This window comes from Trachemys scripta, chromosome 1, assembly GCF_013100865.1.
Source record: "Trachemys scripta elegans isolate TJP31775 chromosome 1, CAS_Tse_1.0, whole genome shotgun sequence".
In the NCBI taxonomy this organism is placed as follows: Eukaryota; Metazoa; Chordata; order Testudines; family Emydidae; genus Trachemys; species Trachemys scripta.
In genome coordinates, this window is record NC_048298.1 from 84,550,162 (window position 1) to 84,576,029 (window position 25,868).

General features: G+C 40.3%; 1 protein-coding gene across 8 annotated transcripts in view; it reads left to right on the top strand.

Annotated features, from left to right (window-relative positions):
• Nucleotides 1-25,868, top strand: part of ANO4 (anoctamin 4) — a 274,760-nt gene that overhangs the window by 208,793 nt on the left and 40,099 nt on the right. For 7 of the 8 annotated variants that reach the window (XR_004646146.1, XM_034773716.1, XM_034773710.1 and 4 more), the window contains 6 exons: nt 964-1,098; nt 2,057-2,153; nt 2,729-2,789; nt 6,805-6,887; nt 10,548-10,688; nt 20,406-20,570. Coding sequence is in view for 7 of the 8 variants with exons in the window: in XM_034773716.1 (XP_034629607.1) it covers nt 964-1,098; nt 2,057-2,153; nt 2,729-2,789; nt 6,805-6,887; nt 10,548-10,688; nt 20,406-20,570 (682 nt within the window). In the remaining variant the exon portion in view is untranslated. The remainder of the gene's footprint in view (nt 1-963; nt 1,099-2,056; nt 2,154-2,728; nt 2,790-6,804; nt 6,888-10,547; nt 10,689-20,405; nt 20,571-25,868) is intronic. The other variant, XM_034773741.1, reaches the window with a different exon arrangement.

The following is a 25,868-nucleotide window of genomic DNA, read 5'->3' on the forward strand; positions in this document are numbered from 1 at the left end:
CCTACTAATGTCGCTGCATCCAACAGTGTCACAGCTGATTTAACAAGGTCACAATTAGCCTTTGTGGCCTTTCTGGCAGAAATTCCAATTGCAGACATTTGTAGAGTGGCAATCTTGTTCTTGGTCCACATACTTGCTTCCCACTATGTTCTGGCTCAAGACTCCAGAGATGCTGCTAGAGTGGGATGCGTTGTTCTTTACTCTTTATTGAAATAGATTCCAATCCTGCCTCCTGTCTTGTGGCTTGTGAGTCATCAAGAGAGGAATGCACACGTGCAATCATTCAACAAAGAAAAAACAGTTACTAACCTGTTCCGTAACTGATGATCTTCGAGATGTGTTGCACATGCCCATTTTACAACCTGCCCACCTACCCCTCTCCATCAGAGTTATGGCAAGAAGGAACTGAGGGGGGGCTAGGGTTGGCTCTGCCCCTTCTTTATGCCTGAACACAGTGGCATGCAGCAGCAGGGGGAGCTCTGACTGCCCAACAGGTACCATTGAGGGGAAAAGTTTCCTACAGCCATGCACTGGGCACACCAACACCAAGAATGGAATGGACACATGCAACACTTCCTGAAGAACAACAGTTATGGAACAGGTTAGTAACTGTGTTTTTCTTGGAAATGTCTGGGTCCAGTGTAACTACATCAATTTCAACAGGGTTACTCAGGAAACACTCGTGTATAACGGAGAGCAGCATTTGGCCTTTTGTTTCCTGGACATACAGAACCAATTACCAAATTTTCAAAAACGTTCAACATCCAGTACTGCTGCCCTCAATGGGAGTTGTTGACGAACATGCAGGCGCCTAAGTATGGATTAAGGCTCCTGTTTTAGAAAATCTTCGCCCCAATTTCTACCCTCAAATATGACTTAAAGCTTCCTTTTCTGTTAGCAAACAATGCTAAATAAAACCTACAGAAACTGGCAGGTAACTTTACTCTGTTGTGTTTTAAACAGGCGGTATTTTGGTGAGAAAATTGGCTTGTACTTTGCCTGGTTAGGCTGGTACACAGGAATGCTCTTCCCAGCTGCCTTCATTGGATTGTTTGTCTTTTTGTATGGAGTCACAACACTGAACCACTGCCAAGTCAGGTAAAGTGAACACTTTTATTAGTGAAGTTACCCGTGTTTGTACATGTTTGGGGTTGTTGTGTATAATTTGGTTCTGTTTAATTTCTTATTTTAAAATTCACCATATGATATCAAGTCTTTAACAAAAACAATGTAAACACATAGGGCAAGATTGTGCCCGGCTTTCACAAGGTAGTGGAGAACGTGCATCAAGTCTCCCTTGTCTTGAGCTCTGGCACATGGGCTGGATATCATGTGGTCCCCTGAGTGCATGGACTATGTAAAGCTAATGGTGCTGCCCAAGCTAGCGTCTCACAGTGACGGGGAGCAGGTGGAGCCATGGCTTTCTGAATGGTGGGAAGAGGGGAGAGGAAATGTCACTCTCCAAGGAGAGTGTGCTTCCCAAAGCTCCAGATGGCACTTTTCAGGCATTGTGCCACCTGGAGCTCCTCTGGAGGTTTTACAGCTCCACACTGCTTCACAGCCTGAGGCAGTGCCTGAAAGAGTCCCTTGAAATTAACGAAATTCCCTTTAATCCGTACTCACTATATTCCTATCTCCTTCTGTTGGAGATCTCTCTTGGCTCAGGGACAATTTAGAAATGGTAAAGTGCTAATAACTCATCCTGTCTATCCTGCCAGTCACGGCAGGACTATTCTCTACATGTTGTCTAGTCCTTTTTGATTTTGCTCTTTCTTAAAAAAACAAACAAAAGGACATGCCATCTAAAGTGCATGTGTTTTCTTGAGAAAGGCATTATTCATATATGAAGTTGAGAAGTCCTACACAGTCATAGTGTACATATCTCAAAGTGTTGTAGACAGCAAGCACATACTGACATCACTAACAGAAAGCACTAGAAATGTATGATACAAGAAATTTAATTCACCATCTGTGATTTCAGAGAAATATATTGGTCCATTTTAAGAATGATAATTGTGTATGAAAGTATCAACCATTATCTTCTCTCTTTTTCCAGTAAAGAAGTCTGTCAAGCTACAGATATTATAATGTGTCCAATATGTGATAAATACTGTCCCTTCATGAGGTTGTCAGAGAGCTGTGTTTATGCCAAGGTACATTTAAACTATCCAAATAGAAAATGTTTATTCTTTCTCAGTATTTTATGAATATCTTTAATAAACTTGGTTAAATAAAAAAAAGTTCCAAGTGACGGCGCAAATTCAGTCCCTTCACTTCAATGAACCCACTTATACTATGACAGAATTTGGTCTTTAGAACTTATTTACACGTATTATGCAATTGCACTTGATATATTCAGCAGTCACAAAAATTATGTCCCTAGCACGTGGAACAGCACTTATGAACCATCTTGAGTGCATAGCTTCTCAAAACACATTACCTTGGGCTGAAAAGGATGAACTACCCCAGAAGTTATAAGTCTATACAAAAGATAACTGTTCAGCTGATATGGGCCTTAATCCTGAGAGGTGCTAAGCACCTGTAACTCCCATGCTGAGCACCATTCAGGGTAAGGCCCACAGAAAAGATATTGGTCTTCAGGACAGCCAGTCTAGCGGCTCTCATGAGCACCACCCATTTTTATCTTTATCTTTTTTAACAAAACAGAATACATTGTGAATAGAACCTTCAAATAATGAATTCATCAGGTTATTGGTCTCATTCACAGGTAACTCACCTTTTTGACAATGGAGCTACTGTCTTTTTTGCTGTTTTCATGGCAGTGTGGGGTAAGTCTTTCTTTGGATATTACGTTTTCCTTTAAATGTATGGTGTGAGATAGGACCCTTTAAACTCCAGCATGCCTAGTTTCAGATGCTGAAATGCAGAGTATTGGCTTGACTCTTCCCAATCAAGTCTTTTCTGGTTCAGTGAAAATGTGGAGGGAAGGGGTAAGAATTTATATTTTTCATGTTCAGTTTCTGGACATTTTAATTTTAAAAATGGATCAAATAAGCAGTATCCAGGTGGACATTTATATCCTGGTGGAAAAACTAGAATTTTAAAATGTGTTGATATTGAGTTAAGTTCTAGAGTCTTTATTCAGTCATTCCTCAGGCCTTGTCTTTTCTGGGGAAAGGCATCATGTTATATCCAAGCATAAGTGCTGGAACTAGGAGTTTGGAGGGTGCTGCAGCGTCCCCTGACTTGAAGTGGTTTCTATTACAGTTTGGTTCAAGGCTGTAAGCACCCTCACCATACAAATTGTTCCAGCGCCTCTGTTTTCAAGAAAAATTCTCGAATATATGGGATGCTTTCTTGAAGTATATGAATGATCCTTTTAAATACATGGGCCACCCCTCGCTAGGCACGTAGATAGGTGGTACCCCCTCCCGTTGCTTGTACTGCCATGGCTATAGTTTATTTTTAGTGCACTAGATCTATCAGAGCTAAAGTGGGTAGGTCTCCTCAAGCTGGGAATTATATCCCTAGCTTGAAGTGTAGACATACCCTCAGAGACACAGAATTCTTCCGGGGAGGATATTCTCACCCAGGCTTACCAAATCTCAGAAATGGACGAATACTTTTTCCTATCAAGCATCTGGGCTTGATTTTCAAAGATGCAGAACATTTGCAGTTCCCATTGACTTCACTTGGAGTAATGAGTGCTTAGCACTTGTGAAAGCCAAGCCCTACATTTTCAAGGTAGTTGTTTTAGAGGAAAAGACCTTATGCCAAAAGATGTATTGTGCTTAGCGGAAACATTAGTACAGCCTCTAGGGAGGAATGTCACTAATTTTCTTTTGCCTAGACTAGTTCTTGCTAAAGATACAATAGCTGTTGGCTAAGGACCAAGTTATGAGAAACCTCCGTCCTCTACTTCACACACTCACACACACATATACACACAGACATGTTCACGCTTTGTACAGACTTGTGATAAAAATTGAGGTTTGTCACTAAATTAAGCAATAAACATGTTCTTTTAAGGTCATGTAACATTATAGCAGTTGCTTATTTGACATGGAGGGGGAGAATATTACAATGATTTTGTTGTCCAGCTTTGTTTGAAGATCAACACCAAAGTTGTGTCATTCTTCAACTGGTGCTATTATCCAGAGGCAGTCATTCTGAATACTTCGCTAGAGAAGCAAGTGAATGATTTTAATTTATATGCCTATCTCTTCCTTTCTCCACATTTTTTTCAGGAGGCTAAGAGACACTAGAAAAGTCCTAATTATAATTCCTTCTTGACTACACGGAAGCATGTTTTCTCTGATAAAGGAATTAACACTGGAACAGTTGCTGAAATGCAAAGTTTAAAGAACAGAAACTAGTGGAACTATTTAGTATTTTTATTAGCAATAAGAAATGCCAATATACTCCTCAGAACATAAAACATTCTCCTCCTTCTGCTCTCAAAGGGGGCAGAATCTGAGGAGGTTCTTTAACATAATCCACGAGTATGTAGTGTATTCAGGAAGGTTAGAAGGAATGAGAGTATTCATCAATGCTCTGATATAAAGTAGCGTAAGAAAAGAGAGATGAACAATAGGTCATTAACCACTAGAGAAAGCCAGCCTCGCAACTATAAAAGGTCACAAGTTAGACAGAAAGTGCTCAAGGAAGTCCTGTCGAGGGGGGTGTTTTGTAGAAGGTTGCTGTTAGGTTGAATCTCAAGACAGATTGAAAGGAGGGCAAACAGTAGTGTAGCAGAACTATACTAAAGTATGTCTGTAAGTTCTGAACTTCAGAGCTTTCCAAGAATTTTGTTTGAGCATATGGGATAAATGTACATTTTGAAATATCCTAACAGAAGTACTGCAAGTATGATGGAATAATGTTATATGCAGTGTTGTCATACCTGTGTTGGTTCCACGATATTAGAAAGACAAAGTGGGTGGGGCAATATCTTTTATTGGACCAACTTCTGTTGGTGAGAGAGACAAGCTGTTGAGCTTACACAGAGCTCTTCTGCAGGTCTGTGGAAGCTCTGTGTAACCTTGAAAGCTTGTGTCACCAACAGAAATTGGTCCAATAAAAGATATTACCTCACCCACCTTGACTTTCTAGAATGATGTTATACTGTCTTGTTCAGAAATGAATGCTGAATACATGACCAAGGATATTAGAGATGATCTGACTAGAAAGGAAGCAGGGGGGTTTCAAAATTTGATACTTTTAGAAGCTCTCAGTATTACAGAAATGCAGTGAGATGAGCTATCAACAGCATATGATATAATAGTCAATGGTGGAAAGAAGGGCTACTGACCTCAGTAGAAAAAGAAGAGTGTAATACAATAAAAGGAAATAGAATATTGGAGATCATAGTGGTGAATACTGAAAAAATGAAAAATAATGCCAGAAAGAAACTTCAAGAGCCATAGGCAGAGATACTAACCGTGGATTTTTTTCCCCACTGTGTACTTTAAAAATAAGAGGGGAAAACAATTTGATTCATCTTGGATTAGCCTCAAAAGTTCAGGAAATTGACTGAAAATCTCACAAGATTTCTAATACAGTGTGCCTTTGTGGGAAGGAGTTGTGAGGACAGTAGTCATTCTCACTGTACTTTGCCACTGAGCCTGAAAATGTAGAGAAGTGGGAGCGGGGAAAAGAGAGATCCAAGCTGACGTGGTAGTAACTAAAAGTCATTACTTTCTGAGGGCTGATTTCTAGTCTATGTGAAATGAGTTGATGCTCTGAATCCAGTTACTAGGAAACAAAACTGTCACCTGTATGCATCACAAAAACCACCATAATAATTGGGATTCTTGTTGGCGGTAGGCAGACTAAGGACTAATCGTCATGGAGAATGAACTGCATTCATGCGCACTAAGGTGATCCCTCTAGGACAAGACTTGAGGCACATTGTCAGGCTGTGGTTCAGGAGGCTTGCATAGTCACTGCTGGGAGCATCCCTGCCCTGGTCTGTGAATAAACAGAGGTTTTCTGTTTCCAGGGCTATCAATCTGGCACCTCTCGTGACCGCTAAGGGCCAGATCCAAAGCCCACTGAAGTCAGAGAATGACTCCCATGGATTTCAGTGGCTTACGTGTAAATAAATAATGTGTTTATAAACAGTGCCAGTTTAATTCTCCAAGATATGGATTATGATCAATTGACTAAATACTTCCTGATCTTTCCTGCCAATATAAAACACAGTGGCAAGCACAACCACTTTTCTGAATACTATAGTGCAGTGAGTGCTATACTTATGCTATACGCCAGTGAGTTATGTAATTGTGCTTCATATGAAAAAAATTAGCCCCCTTATCAATGCCAGAAACATCTGTTCCTGTATTTTAAAGGCACCAGTCTCCTCAGCAGCTCTGTATGAATTGCATGTGCGCTGGAATCTGATTAGAAACTTCTTTGCTCCCTCTAGATACTGATTCCTGTGTATTTTAAATAGTCTTCTGATAAGGCAAGATACCTTTTTCATCTACACTGTTCCCAAGAAACCTTTATCTTTGTCATTGTCTATCTAAATTTAGCTAAGATGACTCACAGGAACCATTTCATTCTTTTAAATCTGTAGCTCATTTGATTGCAAATTAAACATGTTCAATTAGCACTAAATGAAATCGCCAAAGCTTCAACCATGTCTGACACAAGCCAAAGCAGAAAGCAACACCTTTTTAATGCAGTTTTGATCATCAGAAAGATTTACTGTTCAAACAAGTCCATTTATGCAAACCAATGAAAATAATGTAACAGCTTCATTTAACAATAATGCTAGTAGTTAACTTATTTTCTTCATTTGAAAATGATCTTGCGATTTCTTTTTTCTATTTGCTCCAGCAACTGTTTTCCTGGAGTTTTGGAAAAGAAGACGAGCAGTAATTGCTTATGACTGGGACTTGATAGACTGGGAAGAAGAAGAGGTTTGTAGATAATTTACTACTTTAATCTTGCATATAAAAGGTTCTGGTTAAAAATCAACAACCAATTTTTCCTTTAGTTTTATTAACAATTTCTCTTTCACATCAGAAGCTAGAAAATAAATCTTATAATTGATCTTTATGCCAGGACGAGCATTTTCTCCCAAGGTGCTTCATCTAGGGCTGTGAAGAAACTTGCTGCAGGCCAAATTGTGCTCTCATTCTTCACCAATGTAAATACAAACTAACTTCACTGAAGTTTGGGGACATTCTCTGGGTTTATGCCAATGCAGATTCGAAAAGGATCTGGCCTCCATTTTGGTAGAACTAGCAACAATCACACTAAAAGAATCTTTCAGCATGATTTAATTTTTTTTAAAGCAATTACTTATTAGTCCATAGAAAGTCAGATTTAAATAAATGCAAAAGGTTGACCTTCCTGCCTGCCCTGGAATAACTATACATCAATATCAAGATGAGTTTCCTAAGGGGTTGCTTTGGATAGCTGCTAAGAATACTGATGGGGAACCTCAAAAAGTTTTCACACCTCCCAGAAGTCTGGTTGCTCATGGTATTATTGCCCAAAAGGCTTGCAGTGAAGCAGCTAAATTCACCCAATGCCCAGTGGAGGAAAATCCACTAGGAGAGGAGGCTGGGGAGGTGAAAAATAGCCACAACCTTCCTTCTGCTGTGGCTGCCACACAGGCATGCAGGGCTCTGATGGGAATGGAACTAGGGGGGCTCACTATTCAGGATGCTAGGAACCTGCAAGGTGGATTTGGAACCCCTGCATGGCCTGGAGCATTGCTGCTCTGGGTTTCCTTGCTCCCAGGCATGTAGGATTCTTTTGTGGGCAGAGTTGGAGAATGGCAGGCAGAGCTATGTTCCTTTCCTCCACGAGGGGTTCATTGCCCTTGTGGGAGGGCTACAATAGTCATCAGGCTGCATTAATGGTCACAGTGGCTTCACTGCTATTCTGCTGTCTATGGGAAAGAATTCCTTCCCCAGGGTCACTGTAGATTTTCCCAGCATAGAACCAGACTTCTCAGCCTAGGGACAGAAATTGTCTCTTTGGGAAGAGGCCACATGATGTTACATTTGCTTATTTGCTGACAAGATGGGTTTTCTTTAACACTGATGGTGAAGGAAATAAGTGAAAAATACAAAGGAAAACAAATGGCTGCTTCGGGCCAAGTGGAGAGCTCCCGTGGAATCCCAGAATAAAAAGGGGCTGCTAAAGAACTTAAAACAGACTCCTGTGCAGCAGAGAGCTTCACTGGCAGTGCACACATGCTGTCAGACCAATCCCAGGATTGCTTTGGGACTGTTATCAATGTGTCTAGAGCAGGGGTGGGCAACCTGTGGCCCATCAGGGTAATCTGATCACGGGCCATGAGACATTTTGCTGACGTTGACCATCTGCAGGCACTACCCCCTGCAGCTCCCAGTGGCCACGGTTTGCTGCTCCAGGCCAATGGGAGCTGCTGGAAGCGGCGGCCAGTACGTCCCTCGGCTTGTGCCGGTCAAACCAGTGGACACGGCAGGTAAACAGACCGGTCTGGCCCGCCAGGGGCTTTCCCTACACAAGCGACGGAACAAGTTTGGGAGCCACTGGTCTAGAGGATAGTTCGGTCATGGATTTGCTGGAGGCTCAGTAGTGAAAGGTGAGTCATAGTGAGAGTGGCCTCAAATGGTGCTGTTAAAACTTAAGATGTTAATTACGACTTAGCTGTACTGGTCTTGCCTAGGTTGCCAACCCTCCAGGATTGGTCTGGAGTCTCCGAGAATCAGCATTGATCTCCCGGTGACTATTGAAAGCAATCCAGGAGATTTGAATAGGGTATTTGAAGAAAATGACATTAAATCATGTTGGGGGAAAAAATCTCCCAGAATAGCTTCAGTCAGCGTTGGCAACCCTAGTCTTGCCTCCTACTAGTTACAAGCCCACATAGATTAGGAGCATAGAAAAGCTGCTGCTGCTGCTGCTAACAGATATTGGACATTAGGCACTCAAGAGGCTGAAGTGCTGAATTTTGATTTGAGGGGTCCAGATTCAAACCCATCAGGGGTGGAGTCCTCACAATGAAAAGACACTTAAAGAAACTAACGAAACATTGTAACAAAAGTTCAAACTGCCTTTCCATGAGCTCTGGTACCCCAGTATTGGTCGTTGGTGCATTTCTTACACATGCAGCCCCTTTACAGTTTAACCTGCCTTGATTTGGGATTGGGATTTACTTAGCATTATGGATGTCAGTGGGGCAGCCAGGCCAAATCTGAGTGAGTGGCATTGCGACCTGGTGTATGGAACAGGTTGCAGGGAGCAAGGAATCAGGACAGGAGCCATCGCTGCTGGGTGAGTGGGAGCATGTTTGCTCTCCAACCCCTGCCTTCCCGAGCCTCCCCAACTGTCTGGGGCTGGAGGAGGGGGCAGAGCTGGGAGACAGAGAGCAAGGAGGCTGGGGGGAGCTGAGCAGGGGGCTTGGAGGCTGGGAAGGGGAATGGGATACTCTCCTATTATGTAGCCTCCTTGCTGGGAGGGGGCATCTGTGTTGTTTTGTGTCTATTTCAGTTAGGACCAACCCCTTCCCTCAAAAGATCTTTGAGAGGATAAGGCCAGGTCTACACTATAAACTAACATCAGCATAACTACATTGATCAGGGGTGTGAAAAATTCACTCCCCTGAGAAATGCGGTTATACCAACCTAGCCACCAGTGTAGACAGTGCTGTTTCAGCAGGAGGGCTTCTCCTGTCATCATAGCTACCGCCTCTTGTTGAGGTGGACTAACTACGCCAACAGGAGAAGCTCTCCCATTGGCATAGCAAGGTGGCACAGCTGCACCATTGTAAGAACAGACCTGCCCTAATTCTCTCCCAGGACAGAGACAACCTGGAGGGCTGGTTTGTGTTTTCTTTTGTTTTGCCGTGCCTGTCTTCCACTGTCCCTTAAAGGAGTCAGACTACAGGGGGATAGCTGCATCCTATTGGAATTCCCTATCCACAAGAGGGGGCAGAGCTGGGAGAGCAAGAGCAAGGGGGCTGGCAGGAGCCACTTAATGCAGCTGGAAATGAAGGCCAAAGAGAATGTTGCCCGAGTAAGGGGTGAATAAATTCTGCTAATCAGAACAGTTTTAAATACTGCCCTATATCTAACTTTCCCCACATTCAGAGATAAATCAGTAATAATGAGGAGCAAGATACTTTTTCAAACAGTGAGGAACCTCTTGCTAAAACTCAGAGGATACACAAGCATCTAGCAAGCAGTTTTATTTACAAGTGAGCTTGGAAAAAGGATTACGTGCAATTTTATTCCTGCTTTGCTGAATTGCTACCGTCTACTATCAAAATCCTAGAAAATTTCCTGGTGTCATCTTTGAAACAATATTGTTTACAAATATACATTTTCAAACACTTGTTTATGATAGCAACTAACTGGGGAGTTTGTTAAATTTTATGGATGTAATTCTGTGAATTTAGATGCCTTTTTCTTACAGTGATCTGTTTTCCTCATTAAGACCTGCTGATTTCCCAACTGATTTCCTGATTTAAGTGTCTGGCACTTCACTTATGTATTACTAGAAATAATTTTATGAAAAAAGTGATCTGAAATTTGACCTTGCTTAACTGGATTGTACGTAAAAATTGCTCATCTCTTTTTTAGGAAGAAATACGTCCCCAGTTTGAAGCAAAATACTCCAAGAAAGAACGGATGAATCCCATATCTGGAAAACCAGAGCCTTATCAAGCATTTGCAGATAAATGCAGCAGACTTATTGTTTCTGCATCTGGAATATTTTTTATGGTTTGAGAATGCTAATTTCCTTTCCAGTACAAGAAGGAAAAGTTTAGTTTAAAAATGGCAAACAGAGTAGAAATTTTGGAAAACAGATAATTTGGTTAGTCTGAATACAGAGGGTGGAATTATAGTTTATACTCTGGTTTAAAGATTGTACTGTCTATTACAGCCAGGGTTGAGGCCCCCCACCCCTCGCTCCCCTTGTGGATGGTTACCAGTCTGCTGTACTGAACACAACCTTTGGATCTTTGCTTCTAGCCAGCTGGGTCTGGACAGAGTCAAGACACTGTTTCTACTTTTGGCTTCTCAGGCACACTCCTCAGGTGCAGATTCCCTGTCTGGTCCCCTTCCTGGGGATGTGGGACTCCACATCCAACTGCCCTTAGCCCTGAAACTAGTGCTGTCCCTCAGCAGCAACTTATGCATGTCCCACTTCCACCGCCCCGAATTGCACCTCCATGAGCACTCCAGTTTTTACTCTTTAGGGATATATAGCAGATAAAGTCAGGACACCAGCTTTGCAAAGGAACTTCTTAAATATGCACTTTACTCTTAGCAGAGGAGAGTACAGATCTAGGCAAAACAACAAACACCTGAACACAACTCCTCTCCCCCCACCCCCACCCCTGAGTTCTCATCACTTTTGAGAGCCCTTTGGTTTTTGGTCAGTGTCCATAGGGGAAGGCCTCTGTTCCCCTTTCTCCAGATGTGTGTCTCTTCTCATTCTAGTATTGGAATGGTTCCCCTTTCTAAAGAGCATTTCACTTTCAAAAGCAATTTCTAGTGCCTTTTTCTGTTTCTGTTCTTCTGCTGGGATTTTCCATGCTGGCAAAGAGTTGTTAAAAATCAATGGCTCTACCAATAACAACCAGGATACAACTATTCAGTGTTGAGGACTCTTGGTGGTCCTGTTGCAGTTTCCCAGACACACACTGTTCCTGCCACAACATCGAGGTTCTAAACCACAATGAAGGTTACAATCAGAAATGCTATTCATAAAACAAAAGAGAATTCATCAATTGACATGCATACACACACCATCACACAATCTTTCAGTAAAAAATACCCATGTTTTAAAAACATAAAAGAGGATTTGTTTTAATTCATGCTAATCAGCATCGTTAATCCTGAGTAGCTCCATTGACTTCAGTAGAGTTACTATGGATTTACACTGGTAGAACTGGGATCAGAATCTGTGTGGTATCCAGCAAGCCTACAGCCAGAGGGACACGCAGGGAACTCATTCACAATGAAAATGTGGACTCATTCACAATGATTGAATTACTGCCTTACAATAAATAAGTAAAAACAGGGCAAATCTCAAAGTCCTCACTCAAGTTTTGCTTGATCCTTATTCATGCAGCATCCCACTGACTTCAGTGAGAGTTCTGTTGAAGTAAAAACTGAGGTTCAAATCCCTGAAGTCAAAGGGAGTTTTCCTGTGTGACAACTTGAAAATCAGGTCCATTGGCTCTCGTACAGTAACTAGTTCAAATTTATCTTCTGAAGTACACGTTTTTTCAGGGTTTTTTTTGGGGGGGGGGTTTCCCATGGAATTGGCTTGTATAAGAATTTACTAAGGTTGCCTACGGAAAAATATCATTAGGAAGGCCTGTTCTGCTGAGATGATTATTTAATGTGATTGGTACTCACTAGGATAACTATTCATTTTTATTATTATTAATTATACTTGTCACTTATATGGGACTTTACAAACTAACTTCTTTATGAACTTCAAAGTTCATGACAGGTACTAATTAATCTGTTCAATGTAGGTAAGTAAGTATCAATGTCACTATTTTTTAGGTGAGGAAACAGAAGCAGGGAAGTTAAATGATTTGTACAAGACCATCAGTCGGTATCAGAGCTGAGTCCCTGGTCCTCCTGTTCAGACCCCGTGCTCATACCATGCTAACCACTTCATTACGTAGCAAAGTAAAAAAGTATGTAATTAGGGCTTGGCGAATGATTGGGGTGGAAATCAGAACCAGGTCTACTCATGTTTGCTGAACCTAACTTTTGAGTTCAACAAATACCTTTCAGGTGTTGGCATCATGAAATTGTAGTGCTAGGAAAACCCACCCTCTGAGATTGGAACTTGGGAAGCAGAGAGCAACAAGCATCTTCCTGTGCCTGGCCATATGCTCCTGTACCCGTCGCATGGGTAGGATTTGGGATTCACCAAAATATTGTGTTCATTCAGCAGCCGAACAGGGGTGCTGGAACAATTTTTATAGTGGGGGTCCTGAAGGCGGAAACCACGTGTTTAGATTGTAACTATTACTTCAAGCCAGCTAGTTCCAGCACCTATGCAGCCAAAGCCAAATTTCTCCAAATTGGCCCAACTGTATTTATAGGAAGCACTTTGACTATAAATTATGACTGGCTCTCGCAGAGTGGCCTGTTGGTGACCTTGAGGAACTCTTCATCTCTCTGTGTGCCAATTTCCCCATCTACAAAATGGACATAATGGTACTTACTTTATAAAGTGCTTTAAATTCAGTGGGGAAAAGTGCTATGTAAGCACTAGGTATTCTGATATTCGCCAAAACCAGGAACTGTGTAGAATGTATTGTATGTTGACTTTTTATTTTCTCCATCGCCTTCAATAGCAGAAAATCACCTCTACTTTTCTAACAAAGGCAATGTCTTAAACCTTTTACGATTTCCACCCTTGAAAACTGCTGATAATATGCTCCAATGTCAAACTCAAACTTTCAGCATTTATAAATGATTATCACTGTGATAGCTAAACACTGCATGTAAATTGGTTAAAAAACAAGACAAAACAGGAAGCCTGCCTCAGGCTAATAAGTGAGTTCTACGTATGTTTTCAATTTTGTGATGTAGTTGGATTACTTTGAGCTGATAGAGGAACATAAATAAACATTCACGCAAATATCCAAAGTGAACCATTATAAAGTCTTTTAATCTGGAAAAGTATTCAAATTGTCCAAAATTTCAGAACAAATTCTCATAGTTAATTAGACTTAACATTCAACATTTGGACCCTTATTTAAGAAAGCACTTAAGCATATGCTTAAATTTAAGCATGTGGGTAAGGGCCTTCCTTATTAGAGATGATTTCCTGAATTGTGGAGTTACGAGAGTCTCTCTCCAAAGTATCAATTATTTATTTATTTACTTAGATTTACAAATGTTCACTGATGAAAAGTGCTAAAGAAAGTGTAGCAAGTTAAGTGTCAGGTCCAAGGTTAGAACCGGAGTATTTTGGTTTTGGAACTTGTGCCTAACCCACTCCGACATAAAAATTCCCAGCTAAATCATCGAATCAGTTTGTGCCTTACTCACCCCATTTGGATATGGTGACTAATGAAATGCCTTGCGCTTATATAGTATTTTTATATATGTAGATCTTAAAGCTCTTTATAAAGTTAGATAGGCATTATTAATCTGGATTTGTAGTTGGATTGTCTACACGGGAAAGTTATTGCACAGTAAACTAGGGTGTGAATTTACTGCACACATTAGCTATTCTGCATTAACTTCCCCTGTTGACACTCTGCACACTAAAAGTGTCCTCAGCGGTTTAACTTAATATACTTTGAAGTGCCTGGTTTTGCTTCCATTGAAGATTGTGGCAAAAACATCCACTAGTGTTAATGGAAATAGGAGTGGGCCATAACTCCCAGTGATATCAGTGTTAGCAGGTTTGGGCCCAAAGCTATCCACAGTAAAAATTATCAGTAAGTTTGCTTAAATACAACTTATTTTCTTCAGATATTGCTGATATAGGTTTTCAAGTAGCTTTTATTATCTGGAAAGTCTGAAAGAGTAAGGAAAGCTAATCTATAGGGAGAAAAAGAAAATTACACAAGTCAAAGTTTCAAATCAGGATAGTTTTATAATGACCTTTAACTCAAAACTCAGTTAGAGGGTGATTTAAAGAAAAACTTTGAGGAAATATTCTTCTTTGCTTCCAAAATAAATCTGTCAATTGTTAAGCTAAATCAGTTTTCCAATACAAAGTTATAAAGGCTAACCGAGGACTTGGTAGTGGAGGCTGGCTGTCACTACCTTTTCATAATAGATTAGACACAATATTATCTTTAAATTCAGGATCTTTCTACCTGCAACTGATCTTATTTTCAGAATGCAACACTTGCATTAAAAAAAATTATATATATATACACACACACACACACACACAGAACCCTGTTTGCTGCCCCCTTTCTGAGCTAGGTTGCACTAATTCCCATCCAAAATGACCAATGTTTTTTAGGGTTTGTGTCACCAGCTGCTTCCTGCCTTCTTCACTATTGATAATCAGTGCAAATTCATTAGTACACAGGGTGAAGTATGTATATAACCTTTTTGAGCTATGAGAGGTCTTTTAAACTTCAGCTAATACTAACTTCAAATGCTAAACACTTAATCAAATATCTCATGATCTAAAGCAAGCCTGAATTTATCTATCTTCCAAATTGCCTTTTTCTCTTTTTTAAACAGAGTGCTTATGCTTTACCTTAGTGAAAAGTCCTTGAAATTATCATTTGGGATAATGCCACTTCTTTTGCCAAAGTCAGAGATCACTTGAAAAATCATGAGGTTTAGATTTAAGTCAGAACTTGAAAGCCTGGATATTCAAGTACTATTTGGCTTTGGCAAAACAAATTCTGGACTGTGTTATTTTAGCCTCCCTTCCGCCACCTGGTTAATCTTAGAAACAAGCCAAGAATTATTTTCAAAATTGACTTTTTGTTGTTGTTTGTTATTGTTTGAATAGCACAGGTTTCCACTGGGTTAGAAATACATGGATTTTTAAAAATGAAATGTCCTTGAAAAACAGTATCTTAAAATAAGAGAAAAGGATGTTTTGTAAAACTTAAAATAAAAGTAGTTCTGTATGTTTCAGTAAACCCAAACGTCACCACGTTCTGCTTGGACCTTCATTCACATCTATAAAGAGAAGTGGTTGAACCACAATCCAACTGCCACCCTGACAATCTACTTACCTTGATATCTGGATGCCTTAAGATAGTTTGGTTTTGGAGATACCCCTGCAAAGTCAAATTCATTCTGTTGTTACCAACAGTAGTGTCAATGATAAACACACTACAGGCTCCTTAGACTGTTAGTGCATTGAAATAAGAGTTTTGTCCAATCACTCCACCTACTGGTGAAGATCAATATTATATTTGTCTTAAAATATTGTCTGGTTAGATTCCCAGTGAGTGATATCTCCTTAACATCAAAAGTAAGCCTGTGCAGTCAATTTAAAATCCAGAAATAAAATAATATCAATATTGCGCTGACTCAAAAATAGCTATATGGATAATTTTATGGTGTTTTCCAAAGTAAAGTGTTAGTGAGATATCCTGGGTAGTTTGAGGGAAGGGATGGGGGCTAGGTGGGAATATTTAGGTGATTTTTATATATACATATATATGTATTGGATGACATGAAAATCTTTGAGATATTCTGTAGCATTTAGTTGTGCCAACCTAGATTTCCCTATTAGTTTTTCATCAGAAGCAGGAAGTTTGCCAATCAGTGGGATTATTGGATGATTGAGGTTCTAAAAGAACACTCAAGGAAGACAAGGCCATTGCAGAGAAGCTATATGACTTTTTTGCATCAGTCTTCACTGCAACAGATATGAGGGAGATTCCCAAACCTGAGGCATTCTTTTTAGGTGACAAATCTGAGGAACAGTCCAGATTGAGGCATCGATAGAGGAGGTTTTGGAACAAATTTATAAACAGTAACAAGTCATCAGGGCCAGATGGTATTCAGCCAAGAATTCAGAGGGAACTCAAATATGAAATTGCAGAACTACTAACTGGTATGTAACCTAACACTTAAATCAGCTTCTGTACCAGATGACTGGCAAATTGGTGGAAACTATAGTAAAGAACAGCATTATCAGACACATAGATGAACAAGATATGTTGAAGAGCCAACACTGCTTTTGTAAAGGTAAATCATGCCTCACCAATCTATTAGAAATCTTTGAAGGGGTCAACAAACATATGGACAAGGATGATCCAGTGGATATAGTGTACTTGGACTTTCAGAAGACCTTTGACAAGGTCCCATACCAAAGGCTCTTAAGCAAAGTAAGCAGTCATGGGATATGAGAGAGGGAAGGAATAAATGGTTAGTTATCAGAATGGAGAGACGTATATAGCAGGGTCCCCCAGGAATCTATATTGGGACCAGTGCTGTTCCACATATTCATAAATGATCTGAAAAAGGAGGAAAACAGTGAGATGGCAAAGTTTGCAGATGATACAAAGTTACGCAAGAGAAGTAAGTCCAAAGTAGATTGTGAATAGTTACAAAGGGATCTCACAAAGCTTGGGTGATTGGGCAACAAAATGGCAGATGAAATTCAATGCTGATAAATGCAAACTAGTTCATACTGGAAAACATAATCCCAACTATACATACAATATGAGGGGGGTCTAATTTAGTTGTTACCACTCAAGAAAGAGATCATGGAGTCATTGTGGATAATTTTCTGAAAACATCCAATCAATATGCAGCAGCAGTCAAAAAGCTAACCAAATGTTAGGAACCATTAGGAAAGGGATAGATAATAAGACAGAAAATATCATAATGCCATTATATAAATCCATATAAATATAAATCCACACCTTGAATACTGTGTGCAATTCTGGTCATCGTGTCTCAAAAAAGATATATTAGAATTGGAAAAGGTACGGAGAAGAGCAACAAAAATGATTAAGGATATGGAATGGTTTCCATATGAGGAGAGATTAAAAAGACTGGGACTGTTCAGGTTGGAAAAGAGACGACTAACAGGGGATGTAATAGAAGACCATAAAATCATGAATGATATGGAGAAAGTGAATGTGTTATTTACCACTTCATATAACTCAAGACCCTGGGATTCACCTGATGAAATTAATAGGCAGCAGGTTTAAAACAAACGAAGTGAAGCACTTCTTCACACAAAGCACAGTCAACATGTGGAACTCTTTACCAGGGGATATTGTGAAGGCCAGAACTGGGACTGGATGATAGGGAATGGCCCATTCAATAATTGCCTTGTTCTGTGCCTTCCCTTTGAAGCATCTGGCATTGGCCATTGTCCAAAGACAGAGTACTGGGCTAGACGAACCATTCCTCTGACCTAGTCTGGCCATTCTTATAGTCTGATTGCTCCTAATAATGAAGCTGACAAGGTATAAAGATGAGGAGTGGCATGAAACTTGACTGCTAGTTTCTATCTTTAAAAAATAAACAAACAAACAAACTGTATGTTGGTGAATAAAATGGGGAAAATCAGATATTTAAATCCTATTCCTAATACTCTGATTATGGAATTCAGCGTATAAGCCCGTACCATACTTGAGTAATTGGTGATTGATCCAACCCTAGAGGGTTATTCTTGAAGAAGCCAAAACAGCTTTACAATGGCTCGTATTGTTAAATTTCTGAATCTGTGAACATGAGTCACATTTCTTCATATTTGTTGTTATGTGGTTACAGTCTTCCCTGAAAGAAACTTACAAATCCTGAATTTAACACTGGGAGCCCTAAGCCAGAAATGATCCTTTGTAACTGTGACATTTGTATGCCTATCAGAACCTTTGTGGCTTAGAGTTAGCAGAATAGAAGAGTTTCCACTCAAATTTTTAAAATGAGTGAAGACAATTTAAATCACTTTTTTGCCATTAGAATAATTTATCTCAGTTGTTTTACTGTCAAACTAATGATTTTTTCTCTTAAATAGTTATGACTGACCAAACGCTTCTTTAAACATTAAAGCCAAAATCCTGAGCCCCCTAAGGGAAGGTGTTGGAAAGTCCATCCCTGTCCCCTAAACCCAGGGCTGTCCAGCCTCAAGCTAGTGCCTAGCGTAAATTACAGCAGCCTCAGGACTACTGTGTTTTACTCTGGCTGCCCATCCATTCCAACAGGTAGGGACCATATGGGCATAGAGATAGCCACACCTGGGTCAAGAGAAAAGGTGGGTATAGAAGTTTCTAAGGCCACTCTGTACCACCTAGGAATCTCCTTCTCCACAGGGAATCGTCCTCTAGCTCACTAGTAAGGTAACTTTGTGGCTGCTATATGCTTCCACAGTGGAAAGAGTAGCTTTAATGGATCAGATGAACTGGTCCTATGTGTTCACACACACTTTAACCTCCTTGTCATGTTTCTCTACATATGGATTATGCCATCTGCTGTTAAATCAATTCTGTAAATAAAAGAAGGTGATAATAGCTTGAAATTCTAGGGTAGGGGGGAGGTGTTGATTGTTTTTTCCTAATTAACTATGATGTATCACATTTTTGTCAGGTTTTAAGAATGCATTCAGGTTGTAGTAATACATGTGGACACACCAAACCTGACTGGTTTCTATTCAAGAAACTTTAATTACATGGTAACATAGCTAAAATAATGTAGACTGGATAAGATGACAGGTTTCAGAGTAGCAGTCGTGTTAGTCTGTATCCGCAAAAAGAACAGGAGTACTTGTGGCACCTTAGAGACTAACAAATTTATTTGAGTATAAACTTTCGTGGGCTACAGCCAACTTCATCGGATGCATAGAATGGAACATATAGTGAGGAGATATATATACATACAGAGAACATGGAAAGATGGGAGTTGTCCAACCAACTCTAAGAGGCTAATTAATTAAGATGAACTGTTGTCAGCAGGAGAAAAAAAACTTTTGTAGTGATAATCAAGATAGCCTATTTAAGACAGTTTGACAAGAAGCTGTGAGGATACTTAATATGGGGAAATAGATTCAATGTGTGTAATGGCTCAGCCATTCCTTGTCTCTATTTAAGCCTAAATTGATTGTATCTAGTTTGCATATCAATTCAAGTTCAGCAGTTTCTCGTTGGAATCTGTTTTTGAAGCTTTTCTGTTGCAAAATTGCCACCTTTAAATCTGTTATTGAATGGCCAGAGAGGTTGAAGTGTTCTCCTACTGATTTTTGAATGTTATGATTCCTTATGTCAGATTCACCCATGCTAATAAAATGTTTGAGCTCTAGGTGACTGGCTCAAATGGGACACAAGCTGGTCATGACAGTTTAATGCCCAACTGTTCTGTATGATATGTCACAACTGACTTAATGACCTCAGCTCAACTGCAAAATTTATACATCAGACACCTTTTCTAAGCATCATCAAAGATGCCAGGGATGAAATTATCAAAGAGATTGAATTTACCATCCTTAAATATAATCCCTCCAAAATAGTACAGTGAAGCAGCTTATTAAAGTAGTGTGACGAAACTCTCTGTTGCTTCCTGTGCAGTATTTAACACAGGGTGAAATTCACCCCAGGCAAAGGGGCAGCACAAAAGTCTATGTACCACTTAAATATTCGAAGTATGACTTATGTGGTCCATAAGCCATGTACTGACCCTCTCCAGAATTTTTCTCAGTGTAAGTGAGGTGAAGCTTTGATTTCCAGGGCTAGCAATCAAGCACCTTTTACTAACACTGGAAAACAGAAAACAGTTGTGTTTTTCAAGAGAATGATTAAATGTAGATATGATTTTAATCAGATATCAAGTATATTTTATATTATAAGAAACTGAGAGGAAACTAGATATTAATTCAGATGAAACCCCTCTCAGGAAAAAATGATGTATGTTTCAGGACTTGTTTTTTTAAGATAGGTTTATTTTTATAGTCTTGAGAATTTCAGGAAGAAATCAATTCCAATTGTGAGGAATTTCAGGCTTTTCTGTTTTTCTCCCCCCCTTTAGATCTGTGTGGTGATTGCTGCTGTTTTTGGCATTGTTATTTACCGTGTTGTGACTGTCAGCACTTTTGCTGCCTTTAAGTGGGCTTTAATCAGGAATAACTCTCAGGTTGCAACTACAGGGACTGCAGTGTGCATCAACTTTTGCATCATCATGCTACTGAATGTGGTAAGTAGAGATAACCAGGATCCATAAGCAGTGGGTATAATAGACCAGGATGCTGGGTTATCGACTTTGGCGGTTTGCATGGGCTGGGCTTCCGCCAGAAGAAGGTTTTGCTCATTATTATGCACCATGCGGGTTCCAGGGTGGCTGAGGAGGCGGTATCTGCTACTCAGCTTCCTGGGTTCATCAGCAATCTCCCTGGACTCCAGAGAGATTATTGATGAACCTGGAAAGCTGAGTAGCAGATACTGCCTCCTCAGCTGCCCTGGAACTTGCACGGCGCATATAAAAAGCTCAGGTTCTTTGGGAAGAGCTTTTGCTTTTCCTGCCGGGCAGCTTGGGGTCTTGGGAGGGGAGGCACGGCACAGCTGGGGTGGCTCAGGGCTCCTCCGGCCATGGGGGGGGACTCCTCGGGGATCGGCCCTCCGGCAGACGGGATGGGGTCCACCCACTGCCCATGCTAGGATCTAAAGCAAAGTGCATACAGGCACTTGATCTATATGTGCCCCAGTCTGCATGCTCCTGAATGCCCTCAGTTGCTACTGACTTTAATGGGAGTTGAAGATGCTTATTGGGTTTGACTCTTAGTACCTACCATACTTGTGTAATTGGCTTCAAAATTCACTTAAGTACAATACATGTTTGAAAAAGTCTACAAATTATATTATTTTAAAGGGACATATTCAAGCTAGTTGGTTCAAATTTGTCCTACACGCTATTTCTTCTATTTGTCTTCAAATTGCAAGTAATTCTTTAAATATGCTTTTTTAAACAAAATAGTTTAGTGTTCTTTTTTAATATAGAGGCCAAACTTGCTCCTTTCTTATTCACAGCAGAATTTTCCCCTTAGGGATAGATATATACAGACTCTTTCTACAGGAGAGCACTTACCTGCATTGAAAACTTCACAGGGAGGGATTGACATTGAGTGGCTGTGAATTGTTCCATCAGTTACTTCTAATGCTAAAAGCATGCCAATCACTGCATTCTAAGAGAGAATTCTGGGAGGGTGGATTGAGTCTGGCTTGTGAGTCTGATTGGGCCTGGGATAAAGGGATTCCTAGGCCATCTGTTCCTAGGGGGTTAAAGTTCCAGTGGGGTAGATCACAATGGGTTGGGTAGGTAAAGGGCAAGTTTTCCCATCCTCTAAGGTGAGAGAGTTCTGTTGGTTTCCCAGGTGCTTCTGACTATCCATGTAGCAGTGATTGTTGGATGTGTTTTTCTGTCACCTGCTCTTGGCAAGAAGGTTTCATCCTTTTCCTTCAGATGCACATGTTGACACCTCAAGGTTTTGTTATTGCAAACACTTTACAAACAGCTACATCTTCAAGCCATCCAAAAATTGCAGCTAATTCAGAATGTCTTGCCTCACTTAGTAAGTGGAGTTTCTTGCTGTAAGCCTATTATTCCTTAGCTCCATGAGCTACACTGACTCCTCAATTAGGCCTTGTCTACAGTACAGGGAAAAGTCGATCTAAGCTATGCAATTTGAGTTACGTGAATAGCATAACTCAAGTAGACGTAGCTTAGATTTACTTACCGTGGAGTCCATACTATGCGATGTCAACAGGAGACGCTCTGCCGTTGACTCCCCTGACTCGTCTCGATCCGATGGAGTACAGGAGTCGACGGGAGAGCGATCTGCAGTCGATTTAGCGAGTCTTCACTAGACCCGCTAAATCGACCGTCGATGCATCCATTGCCATGCATAAATCCCCTGGTAAGCATAGACAAGCCCTTAGTTTCCGTGTGAAGTATAAGGTGTTAATTCCAACCAAGACATGTATAAATGCTGCCTACTAGAGAGACCACTTCACTTCCTATGTGATACTGAATTATTTGCAGTCATCTGAGATATTCAAACTAACAGCCCTGGTTTACATGCAAAGTGACTGTGAGAAACCATCACCACAGGAACTCACTTCTCCTCCTTTGCACACTCAAGCCTGCATTTGGTGTCCTTTAGGACAAGTTGAAAGATTTGTCTGGTTTCCTATGCATTTCCCAAGGGAGAGAAAGGGGAGAATTGATTGAGAAATTGGAGGGAGAAGGATAGGATAGAGACCAATAGTGAGTTGAGAAGTTGGTTTGAGGACTCTGTAAAAGTTTTTTCATGTATTTTGTTTAAAGTCTGTGGCTTTTAATTTTTTATTTTTTAAAGTATGCCTAGATCATGTGATAGGCATTATGAAGAATAAACATAAGTCAGCGTATACCTCTGTTAGCAAAGAACTCAAACATCTGTGCACTGAGTCAGCAATGAAACAACTGAGAACAGAAGTAGATTTCACTTTCTAGCTCCCAAAGACTTCTACTGTTAAGGGGGGGAAATTAAAATAATGAAAAAAGCCATGAATAGGTTCCTTGTTGATTTTTTTTCTGACATATGAAGTGGAGTATTGCAAGAAAAACTTCTTAAACCTTACAGCTACTAACAAGAAATAAATATTGTCTGTGAACTGGACAATAAGGTGAGGACCAGGGAAAATGAGATCCCATAAGTATACTAAAGCATGACCATGAAACATCTTTTATGGAGCTGGTGAGGTTTTGAACTTAACCTTTTGCTTTCCACACTGAGTTACAATAGGCAGTGGGTTACAATAGGCAACTAATGGAAATCTTCTAAAATACTAACAGCTTCTGGCTCCCATGAGCGATCAGACAGTTGAGTCCTATACAAGCTGTGAGCACATAAAAATGAAGAAAAGTCACATGGGGCAAGCAAAGAGAGATTCATATAAACAGAACTTGAGGTGAGAAGAGACAAAAGATGTTTAGAACAGTCTGGGAATCCCTGTAAGACATGGACTGCAGCCAAAGACTCTAATACAATTTCACAACCTATCTGATATAAGCATCAGGGGAAAGCTCTGGGTCAATCAACTTCTAGGTTGGATGCTTTGAGAGCTGGATGGATAATATAGCTACGCATTCATCTTGACAAGATTCGATGACATTCAAGCTGCCTGTTTCCAGTAAATCATGCAGGCTGCACTGAGAGTAATCACAAGCTTCATCTTGGGTAGTAAAGTTCATACCGATAATATCACCCAAGGAAATATGAATACTGAATAAAATGGGATCCTAAATGAAGCCCTTTGAGAATTGTAGTAATAAACTGTAGTTGCAGAAAAACAGTTCCAAACATCGTTAACAGAATTGCAAACTCTGTCTGTCTGATCCAGGAGGAATAACAACAAAACATAATATTCGCACACAGACATGCAGGTCATTGATTATCTGTAAATGGGCACTCTCCGTGCCAGGATCAGGGTATCAAACACACAGCCCTTTAGCACTTATATATTCTCCATAGGGAGGTACTTTTAAAGCTGGGAAGAGACCACCTTTTCAATTATTTAAAACAAAAATAGGATTCAAATCACCACTGTTTATTTCAGACAAGGCAGAAAGCTCTACAGGAGAAATGTTGTTAATAGCTATGACAGAATTTCACATTACTTGAGTTCCTAAGCAGCTGGTTTAATACATAGCCTGTGTATAACTCAATAAACCTTAGCAACAGTTTATAAAGTAAATTGTAGAAAAAGGAATTGGAAACTAAGGGCCCAATCCTGAAAGATGGTGAGCTCTTTGAAGAGGTGTTGTGTCCCCTCAGCTCCCATTAATGTCTATAGGAATTGAGGACACAACGCCATGCAGGATCTGGCCCCAGATCAGTAGAAGGGGTAATACCATTTGAAGCAAATGTATACAGTGATTTAGTTTTATAATAAAAATGAATACTGTGCATTTACATAGTATGTTGTATGTTCATCACTGCATAAATGCTAACTCATGTCAAAGCTTCTCTATTAAATAAGTTAGCAATCATTCAGAGGAATTTGAGACCATGATTCCTGCTATCATAGACAAGTGCCAATAAGGATTTAGAAGAACATCAGTGGTTCCAAATAAAGAAGTGCATTTGGCAACAGTGACTTTCTCTGAGCTCCTATGTCTCTCTCCCAAAGGGAGAAAGACAAGGTCGTTTTTGTTAGGACTAATTTGCTTGTTAAGTTTTCCATAATTTCCCTTGCATTTGCAGAATTAAATGACTTTTTACAGATGGAACGCAGTGCTAAACTTTTCATTAAAATCCACACACTTTTCAGTTTCAGTGTCAAAGATTTTCAAGGTAAAAATTAGTGTTTTTACTCAGGTGTAGGAGAGAACATGGTCTAATTAATATGGCATTGGTCTGGAAATGAAGAAACTTGGGTTTTATTCCTGGCTCTGCCAATTGCCTAGTTTCTGACTTGTATTAATTTAGATGGAATAAAGGGCCCAAAGAGTCAAAGGTATTAACAAGAGCCTCTCACTGTCCAACATTAAACAGTGTTAAACAAGGTTCAGGGTTAGGTTTACAGAGACGTCAGCCTGCTTGCTGCTGTGGCAAATGCTCCATTAAAAATCCTTTTACTAAAGATACAGAAAAAGAAAAAAACAGTTGTTTAAGCACTTGAACTGTAAAGTGTTAAGTGAGGCTGTCACTTTAACAACATCCCTTGTTCCCTTTAGCTGTAGAGTCTTTAAAGGGAGAAGAAAAAAAACCTTGTTTGACAGTCTGTTAGCTGGTTTTAAAGATGGTAGTAACTGTCCTTTTGGGAAAAAGAGAAGAAGTTAGTTGAGATGGCTGGAGCCGTTGTTGTTACTGTTGTTAAAGTCTGATCCTGTTTCCTAGAAGGCAAAACAGGACAAACACACACACAAGGGGAAAGAGAAGAACAACAAAGATTAAAAAATGCAGCCTCTGTTTCTGATGTTGACTTTCACATTCAGCCTCAGTGTTGGAAGAAAACAGACCCAGCACACAGTTTTATCAGCCACTCCAAGATCTGCAAACTCATGACAGCATCAGGCTGTTTAGGGCATTGCATTTAGATGCCTTTCTGGTCACTGGCTTATAGCAGTGTTGCAAAATATATAGTCTTGGAGAGCCTTACCAGACAGAAGGCAGAAGGAGACAGGTAGGAAAAGAAGAAATAAGTTAGAGAAGGGAAAGGGCATGCGGAATGGATGTGGGTGTCTGACAAAGTCTCTCATCCCAGGTAGTGTTGGATTTAGCCAAAGCCTGTGGAGGAGGTGATGTCATCTGGGTCCTTCTCTCTCTCTGGTCTGGTCAGGTCAGGACATCTCTTAGGATTAGGAAGAAGAAGGTCCATTGGTGTCACACGGGGTCCTGAGATACAAGGAGATGGAGGGGGTGGTAGCCATGATGGTGAAGCTTGCTCCTTCCCCTTCTCTTTGTCGTTCAGTCAACCAGCAACACAGTACCCAGTGTTACCTCCCCCCCAA